The sequence below is a fragment of the Lycium ferocissimum genome, chromosome 2, assembly GCF_029784015.1.
Source record: "Lycium ferocissimum isolate CSIRO_LF1 chromosome 2, AGI_CSIRO_Lferr_CH_V1, whole genome shotgun sequence".
NCBI classification, from domain to species: domain Eukaryota; kingdom Viridiplantae; phylum Streptophyta; class Magnoliopsida; order Solanales; family Solanaceae; genus Lycium; species Lycium ferocissimum.
Genome location: NC_081343.1, coordinates 28,224,466 through 28,235,903, shown reverse-complemented (window position 1 = coordinate 28,235,903; position 11,438 = coordinate 28,224,466). Strand labels below are relative to the sequence as shown.

Genomic DNA, 11,438 nt, shown 5'->3' with positions numbered 1-11,438 from the left:
CTAGGGCAGAAGGTTCAAAAAATGCAAAAAATATCTGGCTTCTTTGAGCAACCTCAAATTTGTCGAGGGTATGGCAGTCCCCTAGTGTTTGTGTCCGAAGTATGAGAAGTCAAGCACTAAAAAAGTCATCGCTGGGCAGTCCCCAGCACTTAGCTAGTCTTCGATATGAAAAGTAACACGTTGTACATTGTTGCCTCATTAAAACCTTGTCGAATAACCCACTTCAGGACAAAATCGAGCTAAGGGAAAAAGAATGCAACACGTGTTTTCAGACCTAATTCTAACCTTTTGAGCTTTGTTCCAGTCTGTATCTGCAAGGATCAGTTGACAAACAACTTAAGAAATTTACAAAGGATTAGCGATCCATACCTTAGCAATAATATCTTTTCAAGTGTGCCACGTTCCAATTTGTTTGCAACTGTTGGCCGTCTTCAGATTCCAATTGGTACGAGCCGTTACCAGTTATCCCGATTACTTTGTACGGTCCTTCCCAATTCGGACCCAACTTCCCATCGATGGGATTTTTAGTGTGAAGGGTAACTTTCCGTAGAACTAAATCCCCCATTTGGAAGTGTCGACATTTGTTCTTTGATTGTAATATCTTCCCATCTGTCATTTCTGCGCCGCTAAAGGGACCAACACATTTTCGTGAAGTTCATCCATTAAATCAAGCTTTACAGTCATAACCTCCTCGTTTGATTCGTTCGTGGCGTACTAAAATCTTAAGCTTGGTTCTCTGACTTCCACACGAATTAAGGCCTCAGCACCATACACTAGAGAAAATGGTGTTTCTCAAGTGCTTGACTTTGAGGTCGTTCCAGAGTACCTCCGGCAAAACTTTTTTCCATTTGTGCTTTGACTCCTCCAAGCGCTTCCTTAGATTCTCAATAATGGTTTTGTTTGTTGATTCCGCTTTTCCGTTCGCACTTGGGTGGTACGGGGTCGACAAAATCTTCAAGCCTTCGAGGAAATTATTGACCTTGTTGCCAATAAACTGACGGCCGTTATCACATGTGATCTCGGTGGGAATACTGAATAAACAGATGATGTGATCCCAAATGAAGTCGATGACCTCTTTTTCTCTAACTTTCTTAAAGGCCTGCGCTTCAACCCATTTAGAAAAATGGTCAGTCATAAATAAAATGAATCGTACCTTACCAGGAGCCCAAGGAAAAGGTCCGAAAATATCCATTCCCCATTTCATGAATGGCCATGGAGACAGGACCGGGTGCATCAGTTCCCCCGATTTGTGTATTATCAGTGCGTGTCACTGGAACTCGTCACACTTCCGGACGAAATTCTTTGTATCTTCTTCCATACGATTCCAGTAATAACTGGCCCTGATCAGCTTCCGGACCAACGACTCTACTCTTGAATGATTGCCACAATTCCCCTCGTGGACTTCGCGCATCACACAATCTATTTCTCCCCGGCCCCAAACACCTAGCCAAAGGACCGTAGAAAGATCAACGATATAATTGTCCGTCGATCAAGCAAAATTTCGCCGCTTTGGTTCGAAGAGCTCTGTACTCCTTAGGATCCGATGACAGCTTCCCATTTTGAATATAGTCTATATACTTGTTGTGCCAGTCCCAAGTCATACTTGCTGTGTTTACCTCGGCGTGACTGTTCTCTACTGCAGAGTTCATTAACTGAACGATCGTGCCGGAGTTAAATTCCTCCGCTCATACTGAACAACCTAAGTTGGCCAATGCATCTACCTCACTATTTTGTTCTCTTGGTACATGCTGCATGGTCCATTCCATGAATCAGTGTAAAATCACTTGGATTTTTTCAAAGTACCTTTGCATCTTTTCATCTTTTACTTCAAAAACTCCATTGACTTGGCTCACGACAAGGAGTGAGTCATATTTTGCTTCGATGACTTCAGCTCGCACACTCCTAGTAAGCTTTAAACTTGCAATCATAGCCTCATATTCGGCTTCATTGTTAGTCAATTTTAAGGTTCTTATTGATTCTTAGAATAATATTGCTTGTGTGAGCCTTAAGTATGATTCCCATTCCGGACCCCTTCATGTTCGATGCTCCATCCATGTATAAGGTCCAGACATTCAAAAAAAATTCCAAGGTTAGTAAAAGTTCTTTTTCCACCACGGGAACTATTGCGGGCGTAAAGTCTGCTAAAATTTGAGACTTTATAGCTGTTCTTGGTTTGTAATCAATGTTGTAACCACTAATTTCTATTGTCCATTTTGCAAACCTACCAGATAATTCTGGCTTATGCATGACATTTTTTAACGGGTATGTGGTTACTACGCATATAGGATGACATTGAAAATAAGTTTTCAGCTTTCTAGATGCACTTATAAAAGCTAGAGCCAATTTTTCTAAATGAGGGTATTGAGTTTCTGCATCCCCTAAAGTTCTGCTTAGATAGTAAATTCAGAATTGCGTACCTTCTTCTTCCCGAACCAAAACGCCACTTACCGTAACCTCGGATACTGCCAAGTACAAAAACAGTTGTTCGTCTGCCTTCGGTGTATGTAGCAAAGGGGGCTCGATAAATATTGCTTCAATTCTTCCAAAGCTCGTTATGTAACAACCCTTCCGGTCGTTATGGGAGATATAGGATCACCCCTCCCCCCAAATAGAACCTTCCCAAGGGTAGTACGATAATAGAAACTCGATTTTATAAGTCTAAGAGCTGAAAACTTAACTTGTTTGTGGTTGTTGTGTATTTTATTGAGTTCACCAGGGGGTGACGTAGAAAATTAGAAATCTGTTTGGAATTCCGAGGCCACGGGTGGATTCGTATGACGTTTTTATGTATATGTGCATGTGTTGTTTGTGTTTGTAAGGCTTGGATGAAATGTTGGGTGATAGAGTGGAAAACTGGGAAAAAATCGAGCTTACTGCCCAAATAGAACCGCTGCAGCGGGGCTTGTACAGCTATAGCAGTGAGCCCCTCGCCGCCAGTGGTCAGTTATGATCCATGTGTCCGTCGTGGCTGTCCATATACCGCTATGGCGGTATGGCTATAGCAGAACATGGGCCGCCATAGCGGTGGTTGGGTTTTCATTGGTCCGCTATAGCGGGCACTTGGCCGCTATAGCGAGACCGCTGCAACGGTCGACGGGAGGCAGATTCCGTGTTTTAAACACTTAGTCTTTATTTATAATGCCCCAACACATTTCCCCACAAGCACCTAGGGTGAAATTCCAAGCTAGGGCAAGAAAACTCTTGAGAGGTAAGTCTCATCCACCCTTTCAATCATTTCGTATCATCTTCATGATTATCATCCCTTTTATAGGTCTTCAATAGTGAAATTAGTAATAGTAATCCTGGAACTTAATAAACCTTTTATATTTGATGGATTAGGATTGTTATCACTTATTTATCATCTAATTGCTTGGGTTAACTCCTCTTAATCATGAATTGCACCACTAGAGCCATGAACTAAGTGAATTCAGACCTAGGGTTCCATAAAAATGGCAGCTTGGGCATGAAAACTGCTTGTAATTGGAATGTTGGTTAAATATTGTTATAGTTTAATGGTTAGTGATTACTAAAGCACTTGTTAGGTTGTTTACACCTATAAATCATTCACCCATTGGAATGGGGCTAAAGGGGGAAGGGTGTCTTGTATTGATTTTGTGACTAGAATAATTGTGACTCATTGAGCATTTTAATTTCTAGACTTTGAGCGTTCGGAGGCTTTACGAAAGGGAAAATCTGTAGCAGAGTGATTCGTGTTGTTCCAGCTCTACGTTTGAGGTAGGTTACGGTCTACTTGAGTTAGACTTTGATTAGTTGATTGTATGTGTTATGAATTCATTAGGAGAAAGCATATCTAGTCTTCATACATGATATTGTGTGGTTAAACTCCTATGTTAAATTGATTGAGTGGTTGTGTAGGCTTCATGTCACTATTCATGTGTGTTGAATCTACAGTTGATGTGTTTGTGATGAGAAGTTAATATGATCTTCTCGGTGACATCGTGAAACGAAATGATGATTTGAGCATTTATAATAAGATAGCAAGAAACATCGTTACGTACAGATATATGAAAAGGCACATGTGTGACCTAGATTATGGGCTCGTGGTCCGAGGTTCGTTCTGAAAACGAGAGATACATTGATGTGGCCGCGTCGGGGTTAACTTTTACGGAGAGGAGGTTATGCTCGGGTGGAGTGAGTATCCCGAACGAGTGGTACATGGACACCATGGGTCCCTGCCGGTCATGACTGCGGCAATGACATCAGTTAGCATGTGTGTACAGCGAGTATGGTATTTGTGGTAGACTTATTCCCTTTTTGTGGTTTTTCGTTGATTGAGTTCTTGATATTTTGGGTGACTTGATTGGTGCTTGTCCTTAGTTGACTTGTCATGGTTTATTTATTTCATGTTTGTTGGCTGGCCTATTTATTCTATTGATTTTATGAGATATGCATGATACTAATCTTAGTCGGCCTATGATATCTACCGGTACATAGTGTTTATCTTGTACTACTTATTGCGTTCTTTGAGTGCTGATTGTGATATAAGTTTACCCGCCCTCGCATCTAGCGTTGAGGACATTGCTGACATATTTAGGGTGAGCTTCTATCATTGATGGAGCCGCCCGAAGATCTTATACTCATGATGTCTATTTCTACTGATACGGACATTATGTTTATTTATTAGACAGATTTCATTCCTTAGATATGTTCTAGTTTAGAGTCCTCGTACGATGACTTTCGAATTTTGTAATAGATAGAACTTCCGCATTTACTTTAGTATTTTTATGACATGACTTATTTTGATCTTCTTATGCTTGAATGAGTAATAACTGATTACTTTGGTTAATATAAAAACGGACTTGAATGATTAGATGACTGGTGTGTAGGTTTGCCCACTAGGAGTTAGTGTGGGTGCCAGTCATCACGGGTTGGGTCGTGACACGTTGACACTCTGGTGTCCACACGAAGTCATTCGATGACTTTTATCCGAAGACTGAGAGATGAACCTGCTCAAACCTGCGATCCTCCCGGTTAACCTTTGCACCGCTTTTACATTATTAACCACTGTGATGTCTTCGACGGCCTTGATTTTGTCTGGGTTGATTTCTATCCCTCGGTTTGACACCATGAAACCCAAGAACTTGGCTGAGCCTACTCCGAAGGCGCACTTCTCCGGATTCAACTTCATGTTGTATTTACGAAGTATATTGAAGGTTTCTTGCAAATGCTTTAAGTGGTCCTCTGTTTCTAGGGACTTAACTAGCATGTAATCAATATAGATTTCCATTGTTTTCCCTATTTGTTCTTTGAACATACGGTTAACTAGGCGCTGATAAGTTGCTCTAGCATTTTTTAGTCCGAATGACATTACATTGTAGCAATATGTGTCATATCTAGTTACAAAAGAAGTTCTCTCTTGGTCCTCTGGATCCATCCGAATCTGGTTATATCCGGAGTAAGCATTAAGAAAATTTAGCATTTCATGCCCTACCGTCACATCAATCATTCGATCCATATGGGCCGAAGGAAAAAAATCCTTCGGGGATGCTTTATTTAAATCTTTATAATCTACACACATTCTGAATTTATTACCTTTCTTAGAAAAAACTACTACGTTAGCTAACCAGTCCGGGTATCTGACTTCCCGGAGGGAACCTATTTTTAAAAGCTTTATTACCACTTCTTTGACGAACTTCTGCTTAACTTCAGCCATTGGTCTCGTTTTTTGCCTCACCGGGGGGAAATTTTGATCAAGACTTAGATTGTGAGTCGTCACCTCCGGTGGAATACCTATCATGTCTGAATGGGACCATGCAAAACAATCGGCGTTAGCTTGAAGAAATTTAATTAATTTATGCCTGAGCTCCGCGGTTAGCCCCATGCCTAGGTATACCTTTCTGTCCGGCAGACATACAAAAAAGATGATTTGTTCTAATTCCTCCATAGTTAATTTGGTTGCGTCTGAATCATCCGGCAGCACGAACGACCTGGGAACACCGAAGTCATCTTCCTCAGAGTTTGTCGCTTTGTCCTCTTTCCTCGGGCTGTTTGGGCCCAAGTCATGTGATTGCTATTTAGCATTTCTGCCTTCAACTGATTCTTTCATGGCCTTTAATGGCAGTGCCTTCGGTCTTGGAGCTGCTTCTTCAGCTGCGAACATCTCCCTTGCCACTGGCTGCTCCCCATAAACTATTTTTACCCTCTCCGGGGTTGGAAACTTCAACACTTTGTGTAACATCGAGGCTATTGCCCTCATGTTATGTACCCACGGCCTGCCAAGCATTGCATTGTATCTCATCTCTCCTTCAATGACGTAAAACTTCGTTTGCCGAACCGTCCCTACGGTATTCACTGGCAGAGTGATTTCCTCCTTCGTAGTTTCACATGCCAGGTTGAACCCGCTGAGAACCCGAGCTGCCGGCACAATTTGGTCCAACAGCCCCAGCTGCTCTACCACTTTCTGACGGATAATATTGGTTGAACTACTTGGATCAATCGAAATACGCTTAACCTCAGATGTATTAATGAGGACAGAAATTACCAAAGCATCATTATGGGGTTGAATGATGCCCTCCACATCTTCATCACTAAAAGAAATGGACCCCTCTGGTACGTGATCGAGACCTTTGTCCTTCTCATCATCGTACCTCGGGGAATTTCTGCCTCACTGATAATCATGTTGATCACGTGTTGAGGTTCCACTGGTTTCGACCTGCTTATTTGCTTCCCTGCTTTTGTAATTTCCTTTTGGCCGGTCACTTAAGAATTCACGTAAGTGCCTATTCTTCAACAGTCGGGCTACTTCATCCCTTAGTTGCCGATAGTCCTCAGTTCGATGACCATGAGTACCGTGGTACTCGCACACCACATTCGGATCTCTTTGAGCAGGATCGGACCGAAGCGGCCTTGGACATCTCATGTCCTTAATATGGCCAATGGCTGAAACGAGACCCGCAGCATCAACATTGAAATTGTACTCGGACAACTTCGGGCTCTGCCATTGCTAGACAATCCACCGGTATCATTCCTAAGTTGCAAACCTCGGTTACCCAAATTGTGATCATTTCGCCAATCAATCCTGACCAAGTGATGATTGTGACCGCTTCTTCCTCTGTCCGTCCTAAAGTTGGACTTGTTACGGTTCATTTTTACGGGGGTGAAGCATAAAAGTTACTACGAGGTTGTTGGCGCTCTAATTGGATTTTTAGGATTTTAGAGTCGCCACCTAATTTATTATGGAAAACTAGGAAAAAATGGGTTTAAAGATTTTTGCAAAAATAAGTAAAAATCTTTTGGACCAAAGTTCGAGGTAAGGGTTCTGGTGATCCCCTAGGGAAGGTTTTACGCACCCTAGTATTAAAGATATGTAGAATACGGTTGATCTATGAGCTTCAATGTGTGATTAATGTATTTACTTGTTTAAAAGTGTTTAGTTTTCCGCAAAAATGTCATTCTTATTCACATCATAAATTTCAAGAAAAAATTCGGCAAAAAGTCCTCTTATAAAAATGGGTTTTGGCTTAGGAAAATTCGCGCAAGTGTTCAACATACTTTGTTGCCGGACTAGGACACACTCGGGATTTCTCCCGAGTCGCTACTAGTCGCTACTATTCTAGTCCTAACAAAATGGGTTTATATATATATATATATATATATATATATATATATATATTTTTATATATATGAAAATATGGGATATATTCCACGTCCACAGCCCAAAACTTCTCAAATCTGATCCAATGCATATCTTTTGGTCCAAATATTTTGTCCAGCCTGAGTAATGTCAATTTTGTGTTCAAACTTTAGAATCACCCAGTACAGAAAGAATATCAGTTTTTAGTCCAAATTTCACAATTCAACAATGTTTCACTTTTAGCCCATTTTTATAGACTTCCTGGTCCAAATCTAGTAAAAATAATTAACCTAGTTCAAAATGTTGTTTTCAGTTTCAAATATCAACAAAAATCAATTAACTATCCAAAGTGCATTTTTGTTTATAACTCTTTCAGAATTTGTCCGTTTTTAAGCCCTTTTAGCCAAAAATCATTTTTTTGAATTTATCTCAGCTATAAAATCCTATCCATTTGATTGCAAAAAAAAAAAAAATAACATTTGATTCAAAAAAAAAAAAAAAAAAAAAAAAAAAAAAAATGGTTTTCTTCCTATTTATAAGTCTTTGCAAAACACTTCAGTTTATTTGAAGATTTCGGTGAGTTAGGAATGAAAAGAATTTTTATTGTTCTACATAATTAATCCATTTAATATCTGCCTTAGTGTAATTTGAATTGAGGTGATTTTGAAAATCATTTTTTTTCGCAACTTACCTAAATTACCAATTGTTATCCTATATTCTAACATTCACATGGGTTTCACTAATATATGAGTTTAATTACATAATACAACAACTTAAACAAATAAATAAATGAGGTAAAGAAGGGAGAAGGTATTTCTTTACTAATGGGCTACCGCACCCATTAGGCTATTTTCACCCATAGCTGGGCGTTCAAATACATTAGCTTCCCTTGCTATTTTTATCTAGACTCGATCATAGGCAGAATTGGGCTTGGCCCAATTCGAAGTATCAATGCAAAGGCCCTAAACCAGGAGAGAAGTTTACATGAAAGGGGTGAGAATTAGTATCCGTCTATTAATTTTTATTTATTATTACATTAATTTAAATTACTAAGCTATGTAAATTGTATCACAAATTCTAGAAAGAGGTTTAAACAAAACTGTACACGCACAGGCCCAAACCTGTGCTTAAATTAAAAAAATCGTGGAGGTTTGGGCTTAACTACACTAAGTCCAAAGTCTTAATAATAAGATAGGCCCAAGGTCAAAATTTTAAAAATGAAACTGTCTATTAATTGAATATACATAATTTCCCCCTCGATATACCATAATATGCATACTCATAGAGATGATAAGAATGACATATGAGGGAAAGCTTTTACTTTCTTCGTCCCGATGTCGCACAAGATTCAAGGGGTTTCTAGGAACCCCAGACATGGCAGGCATCGGGGAAAGCTCAAGCTTGATCCCTAAATGCTATTCCCACTTCTCTATTTGCATATTTAATTGCAACATACATAGGAGATCATATATATACAACTAATAAACCAAACAGTCCCTTAATTAATAACACAGAAACTAAGTATATCAATAATATACAATGGGTTGCAGTTTGTAGTATAAAGGACTTAGTTTCAAAACAAGGCTCACAAATATAGCATTATATTACTCAGTTAAAAAAAAAAAGATTTCCAGGTTCTGCAGATACAATAGTGCACATTGTCACACTATATCAATATTTAAACAGGTGATTGTAATTGATCTAGGTGCTAAGTATATACAACTTTTAAAGAGAGCAAAACCAATTTGCCATTTATTACCAGGTCACATTTAGTCAAAATAAATCATCAAAGCTTTCTAACCATTTTCTAAAGGGGAAAAAGCCAGTCAAGACTAGTAATATTCTTCTCAAAAATCTTTTTTAAAAGAAAAAAGTAAGTTCAGCAAGTCTGTAACAGATTTGTATACCATCCTCCCACATAAACCAACTACCCAGATTTAAACTAAGTATCTTTAGGTAAAATAGTCCACTGAATCCTAACTGAATAGAATGATACCCAAACAGACAAGCAGTGTATTCCACTTAAACTCCAATTAGTTTACCTATCTAACCAATGAATCATCAAGGTCTACTAGTTATAATTTAACCAAACCAATTCCTAGATATATAGGTTACTCTCCAGTTAATCATAGATAGCATTAAAATAAAAATTAAGTATTCAAGATGTGTTCTAAACTTAACTGATTCCTTTAGCCATTAAGCATGGAAAAAACTCCTTTTTTAAAGGCCCCTATCTTTAGTTAAGGCAAAATGAATCTCAAAAGATCATAGCAAACTAGGTATAAACTCAAATGAATCCAGATTCAATCTTAAATCATAAAAGGATAGAACAGGTTCTTAATCTTTGTAAATTTTGACTTAATATAATTCCAGATTCACTCTTACTATTTATGTTTCAAATCTGGATATCATTCCTAATTATAAGTAAATTCTTCCTAAAAAATGAATGAAGGCAATGTTCTAGACTCAAACTATCCCTTCATACAACATCCCAACTTACTACTTATCCTCATTTAGTCACATTTTTCAAAAAGGATTTCTAATTCTTAATTAATTTTTTTCAAAGACAATTAAAGACAGTGTTGTAGATGTAACTAAGCTCTTCATATCTTCATACTTATCATTCGCATTTTTAAGCAAATTTGAACTAGGTGCTCCCTTTAAAACTTGATTCAAAACTGTCCAAATAATATTTAAAACACAGGACTGTTTAAACACATATGAGAAATACAAATGCATTTTAGATCAAGGTTCATATTTAGAGAGAAACAACTTATCTTAAATTCACAGGCCTTTATAAATAGGATCTTTTAAAAGTTCATCAGATTCCCAACTAATTCATAGCAACTAAAGTCTCATGTTTGACTCATCACATAGCCCAATTTATGAAAAATGATGGGAAAACCATATTAATGTTACTTATAGTTGAACAAAATCACCAGGGTAGGCAAATAATAAAGCAGACTCAGTCTATAGATTACAGTCTATAATTCTCCATTTTTATTATTAAATCAAATAGCCAAGTTTCAAGATATCTTAGAATTTTACTAAGTCCTAAAGTCACATGAACACTGATACATCAAATAATATTTACCAGAAACTATTTAAAGAAATCAGTTTACAGATCCCCAGACCAAATAATAAATGCAAGTAGCTTCATATATTTCTAATCTAATGATAATAGACAAATCTAAATTTCCTCTAAAATAACAGTAAAATAAGACAACAAAACATTAACTAAATAAACTCTAACACATAATCATTTAATCTAAAAAAATGTATATGCAGTAAAATTAAAGACAAAGAGAGATTATTACCTTTATTTTGTGCAGCCTAATCAAGATTAAACTTGGAGAAACCGACTCAATCCCCAAAGCTCAAATCAAGCAAAACACAGCCACACACAAGCACTTTAAGATTTTAAAACTAAACTTAACTCAGAAAAAACTTAAAGGTTTCGAGATTATTTCAAAACCCTAATTCTTTTTCGAGTTCTTTTGCAAAATAAACCGATTTCTCGGATTTTTGCAAGATTTTTCCATGTCTAAAACTGTGAAATGATGCATGTATTTATAGCACTCAAAAAATCAAAAAACCCCTAATTTCTCGATGTGGGATGACCCTTAAAATTGAGGTTCCCTCCTCACATCTTCATTGTAGGGCTAGGATTATCCCAAAAAATATCAACGGACATAAGCAAGTCAAACAGAACCCAATCCATAGGGTATAACCCAAACCAATCAACTTTCGAGATTTCAAACGAGTGCAAACAAAGATCTTCAGACTTTTGCCCGTTGTATTGGCAAAATAATGTAAAAGAAATCAAAAGAAATCATATAGTACC

General features: G+C 37.9%; 1 protein-coding gene across 1 annotated transcript; it reads right to left on the bottom strand.

The window, feature by feature from the left end:
* Nucleotides 1–6,031: 6,031 nt before the first annotated feature.
* LOC132047476 (uncharacterized) lies at nucleotides 6,032–6,880 on the bottom strand. Its single transcript, XM_059438516.1, has 2 exons — nucleotides 6,630–6,880; nucleotides 6,032–6,548 (listed from the first exon to the last, which is right to left on the bottom strand). Exons 1-2 carry the CDS (start codon nucleotides 6,878–6,880, stop codon nucleotides 6,032–6,034), a joined length of 768 nt encoding a protein of 255 aa, XP_059294499.1.
* Nucleotides 6,881–11,438: the final 4,558 nt, after the last annotated feature.

Bases quoted from the DNA above. Each gene is read 5' to 3' on its own strand.
- LOC132047476 (XM_059438516.1), bottom strand. From the start codon at position 6,880: ATGAGATGTCCAAGGCCGCTTCGGTCCGATCCTGCTCAAAGAGATCCG. The intron at 6,549-6,629 runs GTGAGGCAGAAA...CATTTCTTTTAG, and splicing joins CGTGATCAACATGATTATCA to TGATGAAGATGTGGAGGGCA.